Here is a 27279-nt window from a genome sequence, read left to right on the forward strand (position 1 = left end):
TATATGAATATTTCTTGAAAAAGAAACTGGTTAGATAAGTAAATTTAATACTGAAATTAAAATGTATGATGAAATAAACAAGTGAATAAAGAAAATGATAGGATGACAATAGCCGCACTTTTTTTTTTTTTGTCTGTATTGATGGTTGTAATTTAGAAAATTGAAATATTGAATAGGAAAGAAAAATACATCGAGAAAAGTATGAAATTATAATACAACATTAACACGAATTACGAATGAAACTATAAGTATTTGGATTGAGATTTATCGAGTTATTGAATAGTTGTGCTACCCGACACTCAAGGGAGTAAATTGGAATATAGGCTTATAAGATCGAAGATCATTACCGACTCTTCATTTCATTATAGGGGAAGCCTTGACTTTGAACTCCCATCTTGGTGTTTTTTTTTTTTTTTTTATAGAGATCATACAATATCTTCAAAAGGCTTTTTAGGCCCAAAGACTAATCCATGTCGGATGGTGATGTCAAAACTCTTCATCTCTTTGACCACCAAGAATAGATTGAGATTTAACTTCATTCGGCATTGACGATATTTGAACCTACATGTGGGTGTATTAAACCTGACGGTATTCGAACCTGTCGTGGTATTTCCAAGCTAACGAAAAATACAGTCGGATTAGAATTGATGTCTCAAACTGGTTTAGATAAACCATCAGCTTGTATTTAATTCATCTCAGTTTTCTCGCAAGTAATATTATTGGTTTTCTCCAAATGTAAGAGACTACTTTTCCCCATGACCAAAAAAAAGAGAGACTACTTTCCCCTTTAGCCCCATTATCTATTAAGTTTTTCTTTTGCATACCCCCACATACAGAATCCGAAAGTGTCAGCATGCACGATGTGATTCCAGTGGTATTGGGTCTCCAAGTCAAGTCACTTTCTGGAAATGTAATGAACCGACACAGCAGCTCGCAAGCAAGCTAGCAAAAAGTGTAAAAATCATATAAAGTTATAAACAAAGGGACATCTCCAAATAGACGTTGGCAATTGCCATATAAATATTGCAATAATGTAGGAATAGAGAGTACAAGGGAAGAGAACTCAATGACAATATCTAGCCATTACTAATAATACTATAATAGAGGCTTCAGACACATATAGCCGTTAAAAAAAGAGTGTAGGGACTAAAAGGAGGTGCCAAAAACGGTGCACAACAAAATGGCAACGGAATAGCACCAAAATGTGGATTTGAAAACCCATTTTGATCTCAAAGGAGGTCCAATCTGGTTCTAGTTACCTAAGGCCACTCCTTTGAGAATAAAAATGACGAATTGATGGAAAATTAGAGTTTTCTTTAGCCTAGAAGAGACCCTCTATAAAATTTCTAATATCAAGAATGATGGGGGAGGCAAAGTAACTGGTCCAAGAAACAAATGGCGGCAGCTTATTGAACGAGTTTTAGAGGAAGAAGAGAGAACAATGCACCGCCATTGTACACCTTCCGAACTCATAGCTTAGCACCAGGGAACTTGCATGATCCATAACCTGAAGAAAGACAAAACACTATTCATAAGAAGAAAGCACTAAAAGCAATATATATGGGTATGTCTCATACAGCACTAGTCTTGGAAATTGGAGTTGTACCATTAGAGAAATCACACTGCTATTTATAGATTATCAAGCTAATTGTATCACCAAATTATGCAACTTACATAAATGCTTACTACACATTTAACTATCCAATAGTTACTGATCAATGCTACTATATATACAATCATCGAGAGCAACTATTACCGATTGACATTCATCCAAGTATCACATTGATATAACAACAAAAGTACGGGAAGAAAAAAGAACTCAAAGGTATCCTGTTTGGAGGTCACCTTATAGAATGCACAAGACTAATTCAACAATTATTGGAACCACTCCATTTCACCCTTTAAATTGCACAACTATTAAGGCCTAACTGCTAAAGCATATTGATCTAACTAATAACTTGTACTACTAATTATTTAATATGCCTAACTACTAAAGCATATTGATCTAACTAATAACTTGTGCTACTAATTATTTAATTAATGAGCAAAAGAAAAAAAGGAGCACGAATTACTCACTTGGATCCTCGATGGTTTGAACAGCTAGACCACCGAAGTTGCAGCTACCACCGGCCTTCCTAAACTGAGCCCAATACGCACTGAACGCATAGCTCGCATGTTGGGGCAACGAATTGGGCTTAAAGCACTTCCCTCCGGGTTGAATCGGGTCACAAGTTTTATTCCCCTGCGAGCAAGCGTACGACAAAGCCTCTGCAACCGCAGTCTTATTGGCTCCCTTCTTAGCCAAGCACCATATCGGCCCCGGATACGGCTTATTATTCGTCGCCGGCGGCAAAGCCTTGAACTCGGACTCCGGCGTGATCCCGGTCAAGTCAATCTGATACACATTCGACCCGTTCGGGTACAGCAAACCGAAATTCCGCTCCGTACTCAGACCCGGTTTCGTGTTCTCGTTATACAGAGCGAATATGAAGCTCGGGAGCACCACGCCCGGTCGGGCCGGCGTTCCGACCGGCGGTTTAGCCGTGAACTTTTTGATCACATTGCGGTTGTAAATAGCGGCGTTGTGGATGTTGGCGCCAATCTGGTCGTAGTCTCCGCCGCTGGGCCAACCCGTTTCGGCGATCCAGACCCGGATATCCGGGTACCCGAGTCGCTTCATCGCGAAAATTAAAGCGTCCACCATCTGATCGAAGAGGTTGTGGTACGTCAGACCCGAAACCGGGTCCGTGTACGTCACGTTCGTGGATTCGAGTAGAGCGTAGCCCAAATCGATGTTGGTCGGATCGGAAGACCAGGGGAAGTAAGTATACACATCGACGAAGAAGAAGGACTTGGTTTTGAACAGAAACTTTAACATGGGTTTGATGACGGAGCCGGAGATATCCGACCGGAACGTACCGTTGGACGGCGGGAACGAGGACTCGAGGACGTCCATGGCCGACGGAGTCCCGACTTTGACTTTGGTGATTCCGTGGGTTTTGAGAGCATGCTTGATTTTGCGCATTGCCGGAACCAGATTGAACCAGATGGACTTGTCCGGCGCCGAGAGGATTTCGTTTCCGACGAGGAGGTACCGGATCAGAGTATGTGGGTAGAAGGGGACTACATTGGCGTGGACCCATTGGTCCGCGAGGGTTTGATTGGAGGAAATGTTGTTGATGAGCTCATTGGGTACCATAATCGAGACTTGGAGGTCTGTGTTTTGGAGAGCCTTGAGGATTTTGGGGTTGGCATCGTAGATTTTGACTCGCTTAGCTTTGAGGGTTTGGATGAGCTTCACAGATTCTGATGGAGATGGTAGATTGTTGCCCAGCTGGCCGTAGTTCACACCCACCTTGCCCGAGAACTCTGCGCCTGTAACAAAAACAAAACCCGGTCAGGGACATAAACCCAAATGTGGAAAACAAGTATAACCAATTTCGTGATTTGGAACAAAGACTTACTGGAAATCGAGATGATGAAGCAGAAAAGGAGAATGAGCAGGGGAACATGACCCAGCTGCATCGTTGCTCAGCTGAACTGGAAATTATGACAAAAGAAATATGGGTTTTCTAATCTAACCTATGGGTTTGAAGCAGAAACAAAACGCTGTGGAGCGTAAAGATTGGATCTTTGGGCTACTTACTTACTGGGGTGGGTTTTTTTATGGGTTTCTGATGCTCTGCTCGACCTTTGTGAAAAGATAAAGAAAAGGGAGAAGAGATAGAGAATCAGGTCATTGGATGGAGTGACATACTGACATGTAGGTTAGAAAAGTTCAAAGCTTTTTCGATTTTAGAGTGTGGGACATGATTTTAATTTTGAGGGTTAATATAATGCTCTGTTTCTAGGAAGGTGGAGAAAAGCTGGAGTGATGACTCATAGCTTAAAAGGTACAATTAGCCGTTTGAATGGTGGCAGCTGGCAACTCCATAATTTTGTAGCTCACACAAGCTTGTTCCTCACACTTGTCTGGGCGAGTCAGAAGGAGATCGAAGGAGATATTTTGAAGGTAAAAGGGGTTTGTTTATGTAATTTCCAGTAATGATACTTTCAGTCTTTTTCATTGATGACAACCTGCACTTCTTGTTTATCTAACTTAATTTGCAATTTTGCATTTACTTGGTCAATCTAGTTATGATGGCAGAAAATAAATGGTAAATGCCAAATTGGTCCATTTTCTCTATTTTTAGGGAGAGTATCCTCTCCTCAGCAATGAAATTGCCTAACCTATCTGAGCTTCTATCTAGATGTTGACACGTGGATATGATGAATCCAACGACCTACAACAAGCTTTAGCTTCTTTTTTTTCTTCTCTTTTTCTTCTCTCGTTATCAGTCTCTTCCCGTCCGTCTTCCTTCACTCTCTTTTTCTTCTCTCGTTATCAGTCTCTTCCCGTCCGTCTCTCTCTCTCTCTCTCTCTCTCTCTCTCTCTCTCTCTCTCTCTCTCTCTCTCTCTCTCTCTCTCTCTCTCTCTCTCTCTCTCTCTCTCTCTCTCTCTCTCTCTCTGTTCTTCTTTAGAGCATCTCCCATGGTAGGCTAAAAGCCAAATGGTTTTAGCCTACCAAAAACATAATATTCCCTCTAATATGCTCTTTTAGCCTACCAACAAAAAACAGTGTTGTCACCGTAGGCCAAATTCTGTAGGCCAAAATCAAATATCATCATATCTAACGGCTATCAATATATTCCTAGCTCAGAATATATTTCTGAGTATGGTTTTGACGAGGCTATCAATAAAACTAGTCGATTTAGTTAAATGAAAATAAGTATATCATAAAAATTAATGGTTACACATTTATTTTAAAAATTCTAAACATATCAAATATTGGGCTCATATTGAATATCTCAACAAGATATTTACAATGATGTAATTTTAATATTTAATAACATTATAAATAACCTATGTATATAGGAAAAATGATTTTTCTTAAATGTAAAATTCATGTTATTAATGAAACAAAAAAAAAAAGTCAGCAGGGCCCACCATTTGGCTTACCAAATCTGAGCCCAAATTTGGCCTAGCAAATTTGAGAAGGCCAAATTTTTTTCTTGCCATTTGGGATATAGCTTACGATGGGAGCATGTTGTAAGCCATAAATAGGATTATGGCTTACGGTGGGAGATGCCCTTACGAGTCTGTCTACAACTAAGACTAAACAAGCTGTTGGGAGATTGGAATACGATTATGACACCATTTTCTCTTTACCTAAAACTCTGCTCCATCAAAATACTCCATATCTATTCCCTGCCCCCAATAAATGATACATCCCATTAAAGCAAAATCCTTCAAGAATCTTCCCTACAGAAAATGTAATCCTAAGCAACAACATATTATGTTTGAAGATAAGCTCTGATAACTGGGAGTAGACAGTAAAGGAATGGAATAAGATTCAGATCACAACAAATATTCAACTAGACATCGTCACACATGAACTGTTGATCAGCAAGACTAGAAATTGAACTGAAAAACTTGGAGAAAGAACAACAAGAAAATGAACCAGAAACTTCAAAATTCAAACTTGAAGAAATTCAAATAGAATAGAGATGTTACTTTGAAATTTGCAAGAACCCAACTTTGAAATTGAAAATTGGGAAAACATGGAAAAGAAGCAAAAATTTTAGGTGAATAAAAATCTGATGCTGTTCTTTTCCATTGTACAGAGAAATTGGTGTTCCAGATGGGATTGTTCAATATCATATTCCATTAGTTATTGAAATTTTACAGGGAAGAAACACATCAATGGAAAAACCAACCCCAAAAATCGAACCCATCAATTGATCAAATCCCAACCAATTCCAGGAGAAATTTATCAACCACCAAAACCCATAAGGACGAGTCAAGATTCAAGAACTTAAGAGAGAGCGAAAGTCTTCTCTGCGGAGATCTGCCATTGAGAGAGAGAAAGAGAGAGAGGGAGATGTGGAAGACAGTCGAGGTTTCTGGCCTTCTGGGTACTGGTTTTTGATGTCAGTCACTACGTGGCACTATTATAGCCACTAGATGTTGTTTCTACATGTGTCATTATTTGGTTAAAAGCTCAGGAAGCTCAGGTAGTTTTATTGCTCAGGAGAGGATCGGGACCCCTATTTTTATTCTTGTCCCTTGTTTGTTACCAAAAAAAGGGACTTCTCCGCTAAGGCGCCAACAAAGGTTGGTTCAGTTGGTAAGGACGGCTTTGTGTTGGAGCTCCCATTCAAGTTCTAATCCCGCTGCCGACTATCCATTGTTGGTGGGTAATTTAGAAAATGTCCTGTATAATTCCATACCAATGAGCCGGGCTAGAACACTGGCCAGTTTCGTAAGTCCTGTTGGGTCAAGGTTGTAAGTTTGTCCTGACCCTGATAGTGTAGGGAAACCTCCCTCTTACCTGAACTTTTCAAAAAAAAAAAAAAAAAAACAAGGGACTTCGCCGGTCCACGTTTAGGTCACCAATGTTCAGTAAAAAATAATTATTCATGTGTAAACTTGAGGACTGAGGATTGCAGTTGGACTCGTATGATGAAATTAAAATATTATATTAGAACAAAAGTCAAAGACTCAAGAGACCAGCCATGAATAAGGACTTTGGCGTATGAGGAACATGTTGCCCATAAAATGACAATAACAATCTGTTGCTTACGATCTGAGAAAGCGTGCATGCACCTCATTGTTTTTAAAATGGGTGTGGTGTTCTAGCACTCAAGATCTTAACTTTTCAAGTCAATTAAAGCTCAACAAACCTTAATCATTGTGTCATTTCCTTCATCATGTCATGAGCTCTAAGCTTACCTCACCCAAAATAATTTTCATGGTTAAAATTATAGAAAATTATTCACAAGTGTCATTTTAAAATTTTAATTAGCTATAAAGCCACCTAATATTTTTTGTACATATAAGGTCATTTGCATATCCAAATTATTTATTTTCTGACAATTTTACTCTCTCACCTAACAAACCCAATTCCATCCGGCTTTACATTAGAGCAAGTTCACCCGTAGTCAAGAAAAGGCAAAGTCGAGAAGTCAAGAATTCGACCAGTCAAGTTACTGTTCACTGTAGGTATTTATAGAGAAATTTTAGATTTTTTTACAATTTTTTTCTTACCATTTTATTAACGTTACAATCCTATACATAGCTATTAGTTCCATTACCGTCGGATCCACCTGTTTGATTGAAAACAACGGCCCAGATCAAAGGACCGTTGCTTTCAAATTTGGAGATATCCAACGGCTACATTCCACGCGTCAAGTTGATGCGTCCCAATTCAATAACGCTAGGCGACAAACGCATGCATCCACGCGGTCAACAAATGCGGCTCCCTGATTCGTGCGTGCCCACAACGCAGCCTCTCCACCGCGTCTCTCTCTGCTTAGTTGACACTGACGTCAACCACGTTGCTTCTGGGCCGAGCTGGCAGCTGGGCAAGGAGGGTCAAACAATTAGTCACGGGCTTGCCTTTTATTTTGGCTACGGTCATCAAAAGCCAAAATTTGGCTGGACAATCTTGGGCCGGTGGAAGATAATTAAAACTCGCAAGCGCACGAATCATCGTTAGTATAGTGTGCAAGTACGAGGTCGTTCCAACTGAGGATTGATAATCAATTTAAATCCTAACCTAATTAATCCAAACACAAAAACACATAAACAATCAAACTAAAGAAGATATGGTTTTAAGGTTTTCGACTAAACAAATAATGTCAAAATTAAAGAAAGAAAGAAAGAAACAAACAAATAATGATAAAACCTAGGGTTTCGGAATCAACCACTAACAATCCTATTTATGTTTCAATGCAATTAACAGATTCTTTTGTTTCTCTAGATGATAATTCCCGTATCTAAGTCCTTCTCAGGTACTCTAGACCATAGTTTTCCTTAAGTGTATGATGCTCTCCCTCTCGGGTAAAGATCTTATATCCTAACTATGCAGTTTATCCTTCTCAGGTATAAATTTAACATGCAAGACTCATTACGCTTTAGAAAACAAGGGAATCAAGCAAACCATTAGTCTTTCTCAAGTAATAATGTAATTTACCACACTTAATCACAAGAAGCTAATCAAATTATATTGCATCTCTGCTTCAAATTTGTCTTCCAATTACTATATGCAAAGCCCTAAGGTGATCAATCAAAGAACTTAAACATAAAGCATCAATTCAAATAGTGATTAAGCATTCATCATAAAGAAACTATAAATCCATCAATAAAACATCAAAGTACATAAACAATTATGATAGGGCATCATCATAAACCTAGAAAAAGTTTAACAAAAGATAACTAAATAAAACATAGAAAAAACATAAAAAGAATGGAAGGGGAAAAGATGGGGAAGATGGATGAGTCGTCTCCGCTCTTTGGGCATCTACATTGTGCTCCGAGACTCCCTCTCATGTAAATTCGTGCTCCCTTATATAGGGAAGATTTCTGCTCATCTTTGGCTTCATGTTTCCTTGTAAAACTTGGATTTAGATTCCTTTCTTCATTTGGAATGGGAAAACCTTGAAATATCTCTTGTAGAAGTAGGAATAAGTTCATCATTGAATCCTCATCTGAATTAACTTCCTTGAAACATTAGGATTGATGATCTTGTGCAGCGAAACTTGAGTTCTCCACGAATGGTTGTAAATTCCCGAGCAGATTTTCTGTCTGACCTATCTTCACTCAAATAATCATAAATTTCTCTTGAAATATCGAAATCGAGATCCGTAAAATTCTGCAGAAAGTAGACATCTGTAGCTTTCCATGCATATAAGGATCATTGTCTGATTCGATCTGGTACTTTCCCAGTAATTCGGCGAAGTTGGATGTTCTGCACAGGCAGATTCTGGGACTTGGGCGTCTTTCAATCCTAGTTAGCTCATTTTAGCTTCTTTTCTTCTCTTTATGAGACAAACCTACAAAAATATTATAACAACATAAATGACTCGAAATAAGGAGGACTAAGCATAAATACTAAGATTAAGAGGCAAAGAAATATAGGAAAATATGAGTATATCAGAAGACAGTTTTTGCAATTGTCCGGTCACCACATCATCATTCCCTCGATTTGCCCGGTCAAAACGAGACCGCTGGACTTGCTCTTACAGACCTATCTCTTTTACAGATCTATCTATATGTCTTCTTCTTCTCTCTCTCTCTCTCTTTCTCGCCGGAGCCAGAGTCTTATCCCAACCTCTCCTTTTATCCTCTAATGGCGATGGTGAGGCCTCGGCTACTCCCCCCTGGTTGTTCGACGAGCTTCCCTACGCTGACTCGCCTTACTGCCTTGTGCTCCTCGGCTCCGTCGTCTCCATGTTCCTCGGTGATCGCTGCAATTACAGATTGGAGGTGCCTGCAATTGCATCTTGGTGAAATTTATGAACAGAGAAGAGGTGAGACATGTAGTTCTTGCTGCTCTGGGATCCTTCACCGGAGATAGGTTTGGAGGATATCTATGACCGAAACAAAACGTTCCATCGCCTCGAAGCGGTAGTTGAGCTCGGCGTTATGAGCCCTAGCGGAGATTCAAGGTATATTTTCATTTTACGCTTGCTAATTTACCAATCAGTTAAAGTTAGCTCAAGATTTATATTGTTGTAAGGTTCTGGTTGATAGATTGCTCTGTTTGCTTAGTTAAAAACCTAATTAATCTTTTTGTTTACCCCGTTTTTATGTATGGATGGTTAGTGTGTATTATCAAACTTTTTGTGCTTCATAACCTCACGATAAGTAGGATTGGAATATTGATTTGAGTTTTTCTAGTTTGTTACTGTTCGTAGTTTTTTGTATTCTTGTTGGTCCTGTTTTGGGTCTAAGTTTATGAACCATTAGTTTGTTGTAATGAGGGGAATTTATGGCTTACTTTGTACATGGGAAATCCTATGGATATCTCTAGATGCCTGAAGAGAATGTCTTGGTTTAAATATAGTGATAGTATACAGTAATCCTCTATAACTGTTATAGCGGCTTTTTAACATCGTGATAGTATCTTTTTATGTCTATGTTAGTATCTTTTCAGCCTAATGTCAGTAGCTTCTATTTTCATTTTCATTATTTCAAGTTAGTAGCTCCTTATAATTGTTTAGTGGTTTTTCAATATAGTGATAGCAGCCTTTTGTGTCTATGTTATTATTTTTTCAAGCTGATGTCAGTAGCTTCTATTTTCAAATTAGCAGCTCTCTGTAACTATTGTAGTGGTTTTCCATTACAGTGATTGTAGCTTTCTATACCTATGTTAGTATATTTTTAAGTTGATGTCAGTAGCTTTTATATTTTCATTTTGATTGATTTTAAGTTGTTTTATGTCAATACCTTATCAAATTTGAAAATTAAGATTTTGTATGAAATTCAATTTTTTTTTTCCTGTTGTGATTTCGTAATTCGTATCACTAGCATTTCTTGTTTGAGATTTGTGTTACACTATGAACATGGATAATCAACTGGTTTTTGTTGCAATTAATATCCCTGGCAGTAGCTTTTCATTTCTAATCCAGTAGCTTTGTACATGTTGTACATACTAGGGAAGTCTCAACTAAGTTTGGCACTATCGGCTGGGCTCCATCGGTACTCCCATGTACTATGCCATGGGCCGGGTTCACGACCCACCATGGCGGGATCCGAGAGATGATACCGATTCGGACGAACAACGGCCCGGTGCCGTGGAGGACATTGAGGAGGTGGTGCTATCAGAGCAGTTCCCGGACAGGACTGTTAAGATAGGTACTAAGCTGTCTCCGGTTATCAGGGAAAGGTTGATCTCGTTCCTCCGCTCAAACACATCTGCATTCGCCTGGTCATATGAGGACATGCCCGGTATACCAATGGAGATAGCCACGCACAATCTTAGTATTGTCCCTTATTCAGCACCGGTAAGACAAAAGAGAAGGGCCTTCACACAAGATAAGTACCGGGCTATCCAGGCTGAAGTAAAGAAGTTGATGGCCATCAACTTTGTCAGGGAAGTAACATACCCCCGGTGGTTAGCCAACGTGGTCATGGTGCCAAAGAAATCTCAGGGATCATGGCGCATGTGTGTGGACTACACAAACCTCAACCGGGCATGCCCCAAGGATAGCTTCCCGCTACCGCGAATTGACCAACTAATCGACTCCACTGCTGGGTACCGGTTGCTCAGTTTCATGGATGCGTTCAGTGGGTACAACCAAATTCGAATGAACCCGGCAGACGAGGAGCACACTGCCTTTACCACAGACAAAGGTCTCTATTGTTACCAGGTCATGCCTTTCAGATTAAAGAATGCAGGTGCCACTTATCAGCGACTTGTCAACTCTATGTTTGAGGAGGTTATCGGTACTATCATGGAAGTTTACGTGGACGATATGCTGGTAAAAAGTTTAACTCCGGAGGACCACGTAACCAACTTGTCAATCGTCTTCACCATCATATTACGCAATGGTATACGGCTTAACCCGCAGAAGTGCATCTTCGGGGTCGAGGTAGGAAAGTTTCTCGGGTACATCATTAGCCACAGGGGAATCAAAGCCAACCCGGAGAAGGTGCAGGCTATATTAGACATGGTATCCCCAACCTACCGGAACAAGGTTCAATCTCTTACAGGCAAGGTGGCCGCCCTGTCCAGATTCATCTCCAGGCTGACGGAAAAGTGTACTCCTTTCTTCAAACTGCTAAAAACCCAGCACGTCGAGGTAATAGCCTGGACAGTTGAGCACGAGACTGCTTTTATTGGCTTGAAGGCATGCTTGTCAGAGGTACCTCTACTTTACAAACCTGTTCCAGGAGAAATGCTCTACATATATCTGGCAGCATCTTCAACGGCTGTAAGCTCAGCTTTAATTAGGAAGGACTCCGATTGCGAGTACCCGGTGTACTATGCTGGAAAAGGGTACACTGGTGCAAAATCCAGGTACCCGGACATTGAAAAAATAGCACTGGCCCTCCTGGTATCGGCCCGGAAGCTTAGGCATTACTTCCAAGCACACTCAATCACCGTTTTCACTAATCACCCGCTGAGGCAGGTTTTGCAGAAACCAGAGACATCGGGCAGGTTAATTAAATGGGCCATCGAGCTGGGAGAGTTCGATATCAAGTACCAACCCCGGACAGCTATTAAGGGCCAGGCAGCGGCAGATTTTATTTCTGAGGCGATTCCCTCCCATAACCCGTCCCTGGAATCACCTGAACCACTAGCCCCGGATCCACCTCCACCAAGCACTTGGCGATTATATGTTGATGGCGCGTCCAACAAAAAAACAAGTGGAGCCAGTATCCTGCTAATTAGCCCGGACGATCAAGTCTACGAGTACGCCCTCAAATTTGCCTTCAAGGCATCCAACAACACCGCAGAGTACGAGGCACTCATAGCAGGTCTGCAGATCGCCCGGGAACTAGGGGTGCAGCACCTTAGTATATTCAGTGATTCCCAGTTAGTCGTAAACCAGGTCAGCGGTAACTTCGAGGCAAAGGAGCCCCACATGTCCTCTTACCAGGCTCTGGCTCGGGCATTAGTGCAAAGATTTACCTCCTACATTTTTACCCAAATACCAAGGGCAGAAAATGACAAGGCAGACGCCCTTGCTAAGATTGCATCAACTTCCCCAAGTCCTACTTATGGAGCTACTAAGGTCGAAATACTCGAGAGACCTAGCACTTCTAAAACGGTGTCAGAAATATTCGCTGTGGATCACACAGCTTCGTGGATGGACCCAATTTTGAAATACATGGTCGACGGCCTAGCACCGGATGATAAGGTCGAGGCCAGAAGACTGCAGTTAAGGTCAGCTCGATACACGATCATGAATGGCAAATTATACCGGAGAGGCCACTGCTTCCCCAGTCTGAAGTGTGTAACGCCGGAGGAGGGTCACAAAATAATGAAGGACATACATGCTGGTGTATGCGGTAACCATGCCGGAGCCCGATCCCTCGCACACAAGACCCTTAGGGCAGGATATTTCTGGCCAACCATGTCGGCCCTAGCCCAAACAATATCCAATTCTTGCCACAAGTGCCAAATGTATGCAAATATCCCAAGGGCACCGCCCATAGCCCTCTCCATCCTCCTTGCACCATGGCCGTTCTGTCAGTGGGGTTTGGACTTGATCGGTAAACTCCCCACAGCAGTGGGACAATTCAAATACGCCATCGTCGCTGTGGACTATCAAACAAAGTAGGTTGAAGCAGAACCTCTTGTCGCCATCACCACGGAAAAGGTAAAAAATTTCCTGTGGAAGAACATCTACTGCAGGTTTGGAGTCCCGGACACTATAGTCACGGACAATGGTACCCAGTTTGACAATGATGAATTGAGGGCTTACACAGAAAACCTGGGCACCAAGATCCTCTATGCATCCCCGGCTCACCCCCAGACCAACGGTCAGGTCGAAGCTGTCAACAAGATAATCAAGAAAATACTGAAAAAGAAGCTCGACGAGGCCAAGGGCCTTTGGGCTGCTAAACTCCCGGAGGTGTTGTGGGCTATCCGGACCACGGCAACAGAGGCCACCGGAGAGACCCCTTTCTGCATGGCTTTCGGATCAGAAGCGGTACTCCCTATTGAAACACAAATTCAGAGTCCCCGGATCGAATACTTCGATGCGGGTACCAACTCAGAAGGCCTACAGCTCGATGCTGATTTACTCGAGGAACGAAGGGATGTGGCCCACATGCATAACTTAGCTAACAAGCGGAGGATAGCCCGCTATTACGATGCCAAGGTACAATCCCGGACACTGAAGTTGGGGGACTGGATTCATCATGGACAGGCCCTTACGAGATCATTGAAAAGGTAGGTCCCGCAACCTTTTTCATCCGGGACATGAACGGGGTTGTTTCCAGGCATCCATGGAATACCCAGCGCCTGCGGTACTATTACAAGTAGCTCCGGGAGCATCTTGTCCTAGCTTTTGCTTTTTGACCATATAGCTATGGCAAGCTACCCATCGGGTACTCATTCTGTATTTAACCACCATGTGGTATTTGAATGGAAAAATGAATTATTCAGACCATTTCTAGCATTTTTTTTTACCTACCCCGGACATTCCCGGACATAGCTATTGTCAGTTACTCTATTCCGGTAATAAGTGATGCAAGTAAATGCTCAAGGTACAAAATCCTAGAAATTTTAATTCCTTTCCAATTCCCATTCAAATTCAAAAAAATTTAATCCACAAAAGCCTGGACTACCAGGCACAGGAATCAAGAATTACGCCTTTGTTCAAGACAAGGATAACTTCTACTAAAAAAATATATATATATATGGATTAAATACTCGTTACTCCCCATACTTTTGCATGAAAAACAGTTTAGTCCAAAATTTTAAAATTAAACAGTTTAGTCCTTATTCTTTCTAATTCTCACACAACAGGTCCTAAAATGACTATTATACCCCTCACTTTTTATTTTCTCTCTCTCTCTCTCTCTGTATATATATATATAGTGTGTGTGTATATATATATATATATATATATACACACACACACACACACACACACACACACACATATATATATCTCTATATATGTGTGTGTGTGTGTGTGTGTGTGTGTGTGTATATAATTTTATATATATATATATATATATATGTGTGTGTGTGTGTGTGTGTGTGTGTAGAGAGAGAGAGAGGCAGAAAAAATAAAAAGTTAGGGGTATAATAGTCATTTTAGGACCTATTGTGTGAGAATTAGAAAGAATAAGGACTAAACTGTTTAATTTTAAAATTTTGGACTAAACTGTTTTTCATGCAAAAGTATGAGGAGTAACGAGTATTTAGTCCTATTTATATATATATATATATATAAAGAAAGAATCCAAATACTGCTCGCCACCGGTACTCTGGGAACCACCTGCACCAGACCTGGCTGCCGCCTCCTTGTCTTTCTTCTTCTTCTCAAGAAGGCCCCGCCTGAATTTGGCTTCATCCAAGTACCCGGCCGCCACCCATTCCTTGAACTTCATGATAACAGCCTTGTCTTGGGCAGCAGCCAGCATAGCAATGAGCTCTTCGGAGGCCTTGTACGCCTCTACGGCCTCGTGCTTCTCCACGGGAAGGCGCTCCTCCAGGTAGTCTGCTTTCTCCTTCCATGATGTGGCAGACTCCGCAGCCTCTTTTTCGGAGTCCCGGGCACTTTCCACCTCTTCCCGCGCTTCAGAGATTTCACCTTCAAGCTCCGCGATTCGCTGCTTGGCCGCGTCCATCTCGGCAACCATGGGAGTCAAGGACTTAATCTTCTCCTTCAAGGAGTCTCGCTCCTTCTCCAGCTTGGCCTTCTCACCATGAAGATACTTCACCTGCCCGGAGAGATTGCTAACCTCCTCCTTCAGTTGAGTATCTTCCTCGCTGGCATCCACCGCGTACACATTGAAGAGTGCCTGCAAGCGCACCGATTAAAATGTATAGATAGTAATAACCAGCTACAAGGGTAAAGCAAACCCATACCCGCATCATGGATTCCCGGGCAAGACGGCGATTCTCTTTGGGAGTATTGTCCTTCAGGTCACTAAGCATGGACCGCACGAACTTCTCATCAGCAACCCCGTACTCACTCAGCAGCTGCTTGATGGGCTTCTTGAGGATTACCGGAAGGGCAGGAGACAACAGGGCAAGCGAATACGACGACTCAGGTCCCGGGTGATCCTTCTTCTGTCTCTTCGCACCGGACCCCTTAACGTCCCGGCCGGTATACGTGTTGTCTAGCCAGATCTAAGACCATGTTGAAGCGCGGATCACTCCCCACTTCAAGCGAAAACCCAGAAAAACCCAGAAACGCAAAGCAAAATCGAAAAACATGCCAAACAGAAACACACAAGAGAAACCAAAAACCAAACCACTTTCTCTTACCTCTTTTCCTGCAGTCGCTAATCCGGCCAAAGCCTTCTCTATGATTGCACCTCAAAGCTTTCATCTTCACTCCTCACAGCAACAGAAGCACACAGAGAGAAGGCAAAACGCAAAATTCGCAAATTCTCAGAATTTTGGAAAAAGTGAGAAGGGAAACAGTCTGTTTCCCTCTTAAATTCAATCTCCAAAGCATCAGGGCTGTTGAAGACGAAAAGCCCTCAACCACAGGATCACTACACGTGTCCCACGTCTCGAAAACCTTCAGTTGAGGGGACGGGCATTTATTGCACACTCAGTCTGCCCCACGTGGCTGACATGCACCGCCTACCCCATTAGGTACCGGAGGCTCACATCCTCTACCCCATCGGGTATCAGAGTCAAGTTCTCACATCCTACCCCATCGGGTATCAGAGCCAAGTCTTCTCTACCCCATTGGGTACCGGAGGCTCACATCCTCTACCCCATCGGGTATCAGAGCCAAGTCCTCTCTACCCCATTGGGTACCGGAGGCTCACATCCTCTACCCCATCGGGTATCAGAGCCAAGTCCTCTCTACCCCATTAGGTACCGGAGGCTCACATCCTCTACCCCATCGGGTATCAGAGCCAAGTCCTCTCTACCCCATTGGGTACCGGAGGCTCACATCCTCTACCCCATCGGGTATCAGAGTCAAGTCCTCTCTACCCCATTGGGTACCGGAGGCTCACATCCTCTACCCCATCGGGTATCAGAGTCCAGTTCTCACATCCTACCCCATCGGGTATCAGAGTCGAGTCCTCTCTACCCCATTGGGTACCGGAGGCTCACATCCTCTACCACATCGGGTATCAGAGTCGAGTCCTCTCTACCCCATTGGGTACCGGAGGCTCACATCCTCTACCCCATCGGGTATCAGAGTCCAGTTCTCACATCCTACCCCATCGGGTATCAGAGTCCAGTTCTCACATCCTGCCCCATCGGGTATCAGAGTCGAGTTCTCTCTACCCCATTGGGTACCGGAGGCTCAACCCTCATCCTATCGCAGTGCGTAGATTAGCTACCTACAGCGTAACCCGCTCAAGATATCCCTTGAACAGGAACTTGGGGGACTCCCTATAGGCACACTAGTGCCAAACTTCCGAGACAATAAGAATAAGTCCCCACCCAAGAAACATCTTGAACGGGAACTTGGGGGACTTGTACATACTAGGGAAGTCTCAACTAAGTTTGGCACTATCGGCTGGGCCCCATCGGTACTCCCATGTACTATGCCATGGGCCGGGTTCACGACCCACCATGGCGGGGCTCATTTGGGATGCCACCCCGGGTACCCACGGCCCTGGGCAAGGCTAGCACAGCCCAACTATTTACACAACAGAAGGACTGATATGGCATCAGAAGAACAACTTGTGTCCCACATCGAAGATGGAGGAGACTCCTTTCACATGCTCGAGTATAAGGGCATTAGCACAACCACCTTTTACGGGTAATAACTCCTTTGTCCACTATTTACTTGATACACATCTATATTAGTTTCTCACTCAAGCATCGGAGAGGCGTAAACCGTCCAGTACGGTTTACCCCTCTAAGCGTTTGTTCTCGATACAGGGTTTAGGAGTTGGATCGGTACCCCAGACGGTATAGCATTCTGTGTGAAGTACCCGGAGAAAGCCACCAGAAACACATGTACTATAGTAGTTTTCTGTACTTATGTCAGTAACCTTTTCTTACTGGTGCAGTAGCTTTGTACATATTTTATAATAGCTTTCTGTACCTATAGCTTTTTAGAACTGGTCCAATAGATTTGTATGTGTGTTATAGTAGCTTTCTGTACCTATAGCCGTTGCTTTTTAGATTACTTATTTTTTATTATCTAGTTGATAAAGCGTGTCATGTTTGCGACGCAGCGATACATTGCCGTTTTTAATTTCATTTCAAATACTAATATTTTGTTGTATCTTTATTCTTGCAGAATTCTTCCATTTGCATTTGTAGTAGTAGATTTCGAAAATCATGTGAATTTGAATATTGAAGCCTCCATTGACCAAGAGATCGTTCAGCTAATCAAGAAATGTTTGAAATGAAGTTTCGTGATGAAGGGGCAAAATTATGCCTATGGGTTTAGAGCGTCACCATTGAAAAATTATAGTAGCATTATAATATTGACAGTAGCTTTATACAACTATTGTAATAGACTTTCACAACTGTGGCATTGGTTTTTTACAACAATGGAAGTAGCTTTTTACATAGATATATGGATTAAATTATGTTTAGTCTCTGTACTATGACCCATTTTTCGTTTCAGTCCCTGACATTCTCAATTAATCTGAAAAGTCCCTAACGTCAAAATTTCCGTCTGATTGGTCCCTCCCGCGTTAAATTAGGAGTTGGCCTGAGGTGAAATGTCCAATATACCCCTCTGTTATTTCTTTTTCCTTTTTAATTTCTTTTTCTCCTTTTTTTTTCTTTTTCCTTTTTAATTTCTTTTTTTCTTTTTCTTTTTAATTTTTTTTTCTTTTTCTTCTTTTTTTCTTGTTCCTTTTTAATTTTTTTCCTTTTTTTTTTTTTTTCCTTTTTAATTTCTTTTTTTCTTTTTCTTCTTTTTTTCTTGGTTCTTTTTAATTTCTTTTTTTACTTTTTTTTTTCTTTTCGTTTTGCCTACTTTCTCCTTCCTCAACACACCAATCCTATTCCGATCAAACTCCACAATCCATCTGTTTCTCTCCCCAAATTGAAACCAAACCCAGCAAAGACCTAACTTGGCGGTGCAGAGATGGACATCGAGCAAAAGCAAGAGGCTAGGAGCTGATCGATCACTTCTTCACCTTCTCTGAAGCCATCTCCCTCTGTTAGGATCCGCTCTCGCCTCCATCGTCGCCGACGCCATCTCCCAAACACAAGCATATCCCAATCAACTTGGAAATTCGCCGCTAAACCACTTCCCTCTTGTTTTCACAGCCTACTTCTCTGTCTCCCACTCAAATCTCACTTTCTCTCTCCACATCAAGCCTCAATTTGGAAACTTTTCACTGAAAACTACCATTTTTTCAGACCCTGAGGTTTTTGGGTCTTGCTCAAAATGGTGATTTGGATTTTGGGTCTGGTTGAAATGATGGTTTTTGATGGCCAAGCTGACCAAAACCAGAAGTGAAGAAGAAGAATAGTGATGGAAAAGAAAAATGGCCGCTGGCGTGGAGAACAATAATTGGGGTTTCGGGTCGATCTGGATTGGTTCGCTGACGTGGCGCTACCGATGCAGCAGGATACGATGGTCATTAAAAAGGAAAAAGAAAAAAGAAAAAAGAAAAGAAAAAGGGAAAAAGAAATTAAAAAGGAAAAAAGAAAAATTTAAAAAAGGAAAAGGAAAAAAGAAAAAGGAAAAAGAAAAAAAAAGAGGGTCACCGGCGTGGAGAACAAGAATTGGGGTTTCGGGTCGATCTGGATTGGTTCGTCGACGTGGCGTTACCGATGCAGCAGGATACGATGATTATTAAAAAGGAAAAAGAAAAAAGGAAAAAAAAGAAATTAAAAAGGAAAAATGAAAAATAAAAAAGCAAAAAAGAAATTAAAAAGAAAAAAGAAAAAAGAAAAAAAGGAAAAAAAGAAATTAAAAAGGAAAAAGAAATAACAGAGGGGTATATTGGACATTTCACCTAAGGCCAACTCCTAATTTGACGCGGGAGGGACCACTCAGACGGAAATTTTGACGTTAGGGACTTTTCAGATTAATTGAGAATGTCAGGGACTGAAACGAAAAAAGGGTCATAGTACAGGGACTAAACATAATTTAATCCTAGTTATATCATTGTTGAACATTGCATACTTTTTGTATCATTGAATATGTTTTCTTCTCTCGATTGCTGTAGCATTTTTATTTTGGTTGTATCATTTTACATTTCCATAGCTTTGCTAGTCTCTAATAATAGCTTTCTCAATCTCTTGGTGTAGCTTTTATTCTGCTTGGTAGTAGTTTTTGTTTTGCTTGGTTATTGCTTTTGAGATTGATGATAGTAAATTTTGCTGATGGTAAGAGTAACTTTTGGTGTTGGTGACAGTAGCTTTTGTTAATGGGGATAGTAGTTTTTGGTTTTTGGGAGCATAGAGTTTTTTTGGTAAGGAGTAGCTTTTGTTGCTAGTGATAGTAGCTTTTATCACCTCGCCGGAGGTTGCTGGAAATCTCACCAGAGTAGCTTTTGTTAGTAATAGCAGCTTTTGTTGCTGGTGACAGTAGATTTTGTGACCTCACCGGAGGTTGCCGGAAATCTCACCAGAGTAGCTTTTGATGTTAGTGACAGTAGTTTTTATGGTCGTCGGAGTTCGCCGGAGGTCGGCCAGAGACCTGCCGGATTTTGGTCGGAGACTGGTCGGAGTTGACCAGAGGTCGACCGGAGACCCGCCGGAGAACTCGCCAGAGAAGAGAGAGAGGATGATTGTTGACTTTTTACTCTAGTGGCATTTATGTAAATATGTTGATTTTTATATCTAAAATTTAACACATTTTTTAATCTAGTGGCCTTATGAGGGAAAAAAAGATTTGGTGTTATGGCTAAAAAAACATTTAAATATGCACTTATATGTAATTAACCCTTAAAATTACCCATAAACAAATCACTCAAGATAAAATAAAATATCCATAAATAAATAAAATATATTATCACGTTGTTGACGCTTTTTTGATCGAGACTGCTAAATGCACATAAGAAGAATTTATGGTAGAATAATATATTAAAAAATTATAAACGTGGCCAGAAAGAACAATTCTTAGGTTCACTCCTAGGGTGAATGAGCATATTCACCTCCGTTGTCGATTAACATACTTTTACTTAATAAATTTATAATCCAACGGTCTATATATTAAATTATCCTTTAAAGATCATCTCTGTGAAAAATCAATCAAATCGGAAATCGTTTAATTATCTAATTGAATCAAACAAATGGATGGTTCTAACAACACTTACTACTACTATGATGAATCATCCATGTATTTCATAAAAATGAATAACTAAAAGGTCTTCAATTTGATTGATTTTTTACAGAGCTATAATCTTTATATTACGTTATACAATATGAATGGTTAGATTAGAAAATTATAAAGTTATTATGCATTAATCGCAAGAGAGGGTGAATTTGCTCATTCATCCTAGGGGTGAATCTAAGAATTGTTCGGCCAGAAAAGAGGCTCCAATGCTATGTTGGCTATCTGTTTGATGAAGTAATGATCACACCATAGGCATATAACATACAACAAAAGAAAGAGTAATTGAAAGTAAATGCTACTCTGAATCGGATGCAATTTCTGCTTCCATCTGATAAGAAATAGCATCTAGATTATCAAGTAACACAAGACTTTGGGAAAATTTTGCAAACAGTACACCAAGTAAAGGCCACTAATAATTTTCATACATAAAGTTTCAAACCGAGTATTTTGGTACACAAACTCTCGAGCCCGACCCACTATATAGACACGACGTCAATGACGCCGTTAATTTTAATGTCATTATTCATTTGTCGAAAGATAATTTACTAATTTAGTACTTTCACACTCTGGCTCATTTTTTTGGTAAAAAAAAAAAAAAAAAACGTATCTCCTCTAACTCTCTCCACACCCAGAAAGCTCGACCTGGCGACCACCGTATCTCCTCCACTTTCCAAATCCATACCCGCCAAACTCAACCCCACTTCTAATCCCACCAAAACCCTATTCTAATCCCAGCCCCATCTCCATCATTGATCACCACCGCAATCCCTACACCCATCCCCATCATTATGTTCCTTATCATTCATCGCACCCTCCACCGCCTCATACAGATCTGGTCCGAATCGGCCAGTCTCCGAAAGGCGCAATTCAAAACCGACAACACCAGCCACTTGAAAGACCAGGTGGTGGAGCTGATTCAGCAGATGGACCGCCACAGCTCCTCCTCTGTGGATTCGCTGGCGAAGATTGCGCGGTTCGCCAAGGAGTCGGAAGAGAACAGGAAGTTTCTCGCCAAGTGCGAAGGGTTTGTTACGCTGCTCGTGGAGGCTCTCGGCGGCGGCGGCAATGCTGGCGACGGAGGTCACGGGAGCAACAACATTCGCATTCTCGAGCAAATCGTTAGGATCATTCATTTTCTGATTGGAGAAATCCAAGAGAATGATGAATTGTTGAGATTGATGTTGAAGAAGAGCGGCGCCGGCGCCGGCGGCGGAGATTGCTTGGCTTCTCTGCTGCTTGGTGGCGGAGCAAGTCGGGTTCTGGTCGGGAAGGACCGGAAGAGGCAGTGAGAACCCAGAGTTGTTGTTGTTGTTGTTGAACACTGGGATTGGGATTATGGTAATGGGTGTTGATTCAGCAGAGGTGAAATGCTGTGGATTGATGGTAATAGTTGGAATTGTAGAGGTGATCGGGATTGGGAGAGTGGAAGAGAGATGGGTGCCCATGGCCATAGTGAGAGAGAGAGAGAGAGAGAGAGAGAGAGAGAGAGAGAGAGAGAGAGAGAGAGAGAGAGAGAGAGAGAGAGAGAGAGAGAGAGAGAGAGAGAGAGAGAGAGAGAGAGAGAGAGAGAGAGAGAGAGAGAGAGAGAACACGCTGGGTGCATAGAGAGAGCAAGCCGGGTGCTCAGAGTAAAAAACTGAAAAGACCATATTATCCCTCAAATTAACGGCATGTCTACATAATGGGTCGGGCTCGAGAGTCTGTATACCAAAATGATCGGTTTGAAACTTTATGTATGAAAATTATTAATGGCCTTTACTTGGTGTACTGTTTACAAAATTTTCCCCAAGACTTTCTACAAAATAATCGAGGAAGTAGCATTTCTGGTACCCATTAATTTTAGGGAAAATTTCACAAACAGTACACCAAGTAAATGCCACTAATAATTCTTATACATAAAGTTCCAAACCAAACATTTCGGTACACGAAATATGAAACTCGACCCACTATCAGTACACGACGTCAATTTTTGACACCAAAATGTCCATTTTGCCCTCAGTTCTTTTTTTTTTTTGATAAATTTTTTTTTTGTTATTTTTTTTTCCTTCGTTTTTTCTGTTTTTTTTTTTCCTTCGTTTTTTCTGTTATTTTTTTTTCCTTCGTTTTTATCTCTTTCTTCTTCCTTCTTCCGGGCTCACTCCCTCGCTTCCAACGCCGCCCTTGCCCTCCAATTGGTGAGATTTATGGTCCTACAACTTATATTTGTAACTCAACCAATATTTAGTCATGTGAAAAGAAAGAAAGAGATAAAAACGAAGGAAAAAAAAAACGAAGGAAGGAAAAAAAAAAACAGAAAAAACGAAGGAAAAAAAATAACAGAAAAAAAAATTTATTAAAAAAAAAAAGAACTGAGGGCATAATGGACATTTTGATGTCAAAAATTGACGTCGTGTACTGATAGTGGGTCGAGTTTCAGATTTCGTGTACCGAAATGTTTGGTTTGGAACTTTATGTATAAAAATTATTAGTGGCCTTTACTTGGTGTACTGTTTGCGAAATTTTCCCTTAATTTTAAAAGGACTAACACCATTGGTTTTAGGATCCACCAATTTCACCACTGCAGGATAGTATTTGAGCAGCACCTCATTGTTCTTTATGAAACGAAAAGGCTTGATCTGAATTGTCGGTGTTAATTTGTATGGTAAATAGTTTAGCCCACGACTGCATCACGCCATATTCCTTCATCACCCACATGTCAACTTGTTGCCGATCATCTTCATAGCGCTCAACGAAAGATGAGCAGTTACAAGTTCCGATTACATTGACAGGCCGGACAAAATATGTTTCTTCGGAAGCTTCAAATGGAGTTATAAGCTTGGTGTGCTCACTAAATGGAGGGTAATCCCAATGCAACGAGAAAAGCCCAGGACCATCCCTACCTTTTCCGTCAGGTTCAGCATGCATGTATCAGAAGGAGTCGGTGTTCATCGTCTTTTTGATTGTTGGAGTGGATTGTGCCGCTGATATGGGTTTTTATGAAGGTATAGGATCGGATCATCTCCATGACTTGCACACTACTGTAAATCTGAATAAAGATTTGCTAGGCAACCACAGAAGGATTTCGGGGATGATTTCTTCGGGAAGTTGGGAGAAGACTTCCAAGTCTAACTTTTCTCTTTTGAATGACATTCTGACTCTAATATGTTTTCAGTTTGTTGGATCGAGAAGGCCTTTATATTCTGACTCAGATAGCAGGGCTAGGAAATTGTTCTCCTGGTCCAAGAAGGACTCCAGCGATCTCAGCAGGTTTTGAGTTGATATGGTTTATCAATAATAGCCTAGTATACAAGTCATCATACATGTGTTTGTGTCTATATTGATTTCTTCAGTATTGAAAATAGTGGTTAGTTTATGGGGTTTCGAATTTTTGATAGCTCTGGTTAGCAGATGCAGAATTTTTGCCTTATAGCTACATTATACGCATTGGAGCTAAAGGTAAGGAAACACTATCTTCAATCAACCACTGCAAGCTTTTTTGAAATTTAACATAAAGCCAAACTGAATTATATGGATCAAATTAATCCTTGATGGAGGACTTGAGGGCGAGATCCTAGATAAGAAGATAAACCTTACTCTCTCTTCAAGTCTGTTGAGGAGCTCAAGAAAGCAGCAACAAAAATTAACCAGTGAAAGATACCAGTTGATAGTGTTTCTTATAAATTATTATATATCTCGACTTGGATTTCACAAATGTCCTAAACTTGAAGCATAAACTCTACAGGAAATAGAACAAAAGAAAGGTTGGCCTTTAATACGTACTGAAAAAATATCACTTTAAGCTGGGAAGCTAAATGACAGACTAAATTAATGATGGCAGAGCTTCCATGTACAGATAAAGATGGACTATTTTGGAAGGTCATGTTTGGTATGTTCCTTTTAAAGTTTCAACGGAAGTCTATCCATTGTTCTTTCATTTGATTTTGATCGTCGATATGTGTCATAATAAGTTGACTTACATAAACCTTAACACCAATCTTGGATTGTGTTAAGTATAAAATAGACCTAACAAGCTAACAGTGTAAAGTTTTTGCAAACTAGCTTGCATTAGTGTAATGTTGCATACGTGTTGTTCCCTTTTGAATTAATGAAAGTTGGAATTACCTTATTTGTCTAGCTAATTGGTGATTTTCAGGTATCTCCTGTGAAGGATTGTAAAGAATAGAATGGATATCATCAGTTCATCACTACATCAGTTAATTTACCATCAGGAAAAGATGTGCTGTTACAGATTTTTTTGGAACCAATTAATTATCCGACTCACTGGTTAAGATGTTGGTCCCTTCTCATGATGCTCAAACTAAGCTCATGAGCAAAAAAAAAAAAAACATTTACTTTCTTGGCTTGAGATTTCGAGATATAGGTCAGTGAAGAGCAGTGTAGTTTAACTATAAAAAAGATGAAAGAAAGATATATGCTTCTTCCAACATTTGAAAGTTCAATAATCATTCACCTATCTGCAGTTTGCGTACTTGGAAGTGAGTGAGAGCTTCTGTGGGTCATAAATCTCATATGCAATATCATCAGTATTCATATATAGTCTACTGGAATGTTATATATGATCATTCTTTTTCTGCTTCTGGAGCTATAAGCAAATTAAGTTGCCAAATGAAGTTTTTTTTTTCTTTGAATCAAGCCTCGCAAATGCGAGGAAAACAATTTGTTAAAAATAAAGGGAGATACAAGCAGGAGGAGATGATATATCCTACACCGTCTAGAAATAAATTAAATACTAATGATGAGGAAGGACAGTCAATAACCCGCCTTCCAAAACATAAGAAATCATCTAAAACGAAAACTAGAAAGACCAAATTTGTCTCTAAAGCAAAATTGATTAGTGAAGCTTGGAGATGAATCAAACCATGCAAGTAAAGCCTGTACCTGAAGCACCAAAATTGGCCAATGCATCAGCCACTTAGGCTCCGTTTGGGATTGCTTCACTTTAAAAAAAAATCAGCTTTTGTTCAAAATTTTAGATTTTATTGTGTTTGGTAAATAAATAAAAAACAGCTTTAATTGGAAGTTATAGGTCACTGGCAACATATTTTAGAAGCAGCCCAGAGGTTGCTTTTAGAAGTTGTTGTAGATCAAAACACACTCTGCAGTTGTTTTATGTACTGACAACACTTTTAAAAATATTATTTACCAAACACGAAACTGTTTTAATTCACAGCTGATTATTCTCACAACACAGCAGCATCAGTTTTTGTTAAAAGTCACAACAATCCCTGAATCCCAAACTAGCCCTTAGTTCCCTTCAAGAAAGATATGCGAACAACGAAATTGCATCATTGAAATTCGATGCACACAATTCTTCCATGCCACTTGTAATTGCCAAGGTACCATTTGGGGAGAGTGAAGAAAATTTAGAATTAGAGACGAGTCAACTTCAAGCCAAATGTGCTTCCAATCTCGAACCCAAGCAAGAACGATTGTCTTGATCACTGTCATAACCTCAGCAGCAATGGAACTTGGAATGTCAGGGATGATGTAAAAGCACCGAAAACCTCCCCACGAAAATCTTGAAAAACTCCACCATAACCTGAACGATCCTCCCCTTGGTTCCAAGCACCATCCGTGTTAATTTGAACCAACTAATAATGGGTGGATGCCAATTCAACTTGTAAATTTTTGGAGCATGACGTGGCCTACAAGTAGCACCAAACCTCTTCAAGACATAAAGCTCCTGTATGTTGTTAAACATATGTCCAGTAGCTATGCGACTAGACGCATGAACATGGTCATTAATTAACCTGCAAGGCATAGCAACATCTGGAGTGATGCCATTATATCTCACCTTATTCCTTGTTTGCCAAATAAACCAAAGAGAGGCATAGAAACAAGCAACCCATAATTCTCTCAATTGGGGGCTACGACCAACCATCAAACCCAATGCAAATAGCTCATATAATGAATTAGGAATGAGACCCAACTCAAATTTTTCCAACATATATATAAGACCATATAGACCTTGCATATGGGCAGAGAAGAAATACGTGCTCTTTGGACTCCTTTTGTTGTCGACATAATAGACACACTGAGCACAAAGAGACACCACGTCGTTGTAAAAAATCTTCAGTTAGCACCCTTCCCTTCAATACCTTCCAAACTAATATTGACATACGAGGTGCCACATATTTACACCAAACCAAGCTAGCTAATCATAAGAGGAAATGAAGTTTATGGTCATGAAAATTGTAGAAAAGAATGCAAGGACCCTTATGTTATGAAATTGGAGTTCAGGCATTAAATTTGTGATTGGTTGGACCGAAAGAAAAGATCTTTTTGTAGATGACTCTCAGGTATTCATATTGTGCAGAACTGTGCAGATACAAAATTGCAATTAAATCTTCTTGTTGTTTGGCACTGATCCTTATAGTTCTCTGGTCTCATCGTCTGACAAGCATTAATTCAATGCTGTCTCGGCAAAGTTGCTGAAGCATTTGGGAATGATCTCACTTACGGTTCAAGGCTAGGTCTGATCGAAGACTCTGAATCCATGTACCCAAAGTTACCTCTGGCAGCAGTGGTGGTGACATAAGTGTTGAT

At 40.7% G+C, this 27279-nt stretch overlaps 1 protein-coding gene across 1 annotated transcript; it reads right to left on the minus strand.

Moving 5' to 3' along the window:
* Positions 1-988: 988 nt before the first annotated feature.
* On the minus strand, positions 989-3829 carry LOC133738539 (probable glucan endo-1,3-beta-glucosidase A6). The gene is made up of 3 exons (XM_062166094.1): positions 3465-3829; positions 2077-3375; positions 989-1507 (listed from the first exon to the last, which is right to left on the minus strand). The coding sequence occupies exons 1-3, from the start codon at positions 3523-3525 to the stop codon at positions 1470-1472; spliced, it is 1398 nt and encodes a 465-aa protein (XP_062022078.1). The 5' UTR covers positions 3526-3829; the 3' UTR covers positions 989-1469.
* Positions 3830-27279: the final 23450 nt, after the last annotated feature.

Source organism: Rosa rugosa, chromosome 3 (assembly GCF_958449725.1).
Source record: "Rosa rugosa chromosome 3, drRosRugo1.1, whole genome shotgun sequence".
In the NCBI taxonomy this organism is placed as follows: domain Eukaryota; kingdom Viridiplantae; phylum Streptophyta; class Magnoliopsida; order Rosales; family Rosaceae; genus Rosa; species Rosa rugosa.

Bases quoted from the DNA above. Each gene is read 5' to 3' on its own strand.
- LOC133738539 (XM_062166094.1), bottom strand. From the start codon at position 3,525: ATGCAGCTGGGTCATGTTCCCCTGCTCATTCTCCTTTTCTGCTTCATC. The intron at 3,376-3,464 runs GTAAGTCTTTGT...TTTTTGTTACAG, and splicing joins CTTCATCATCTCGATTTCCA to GCGCAGAGTTCTCGGGCAAG. The intron at 1,508-2,076 runs GTGAGTAATTCG...GTCTTTCTTCAG, and splicing joins TCAAACCATCGAGGATCCAA to GTTATGGATCATGCAAGTTC.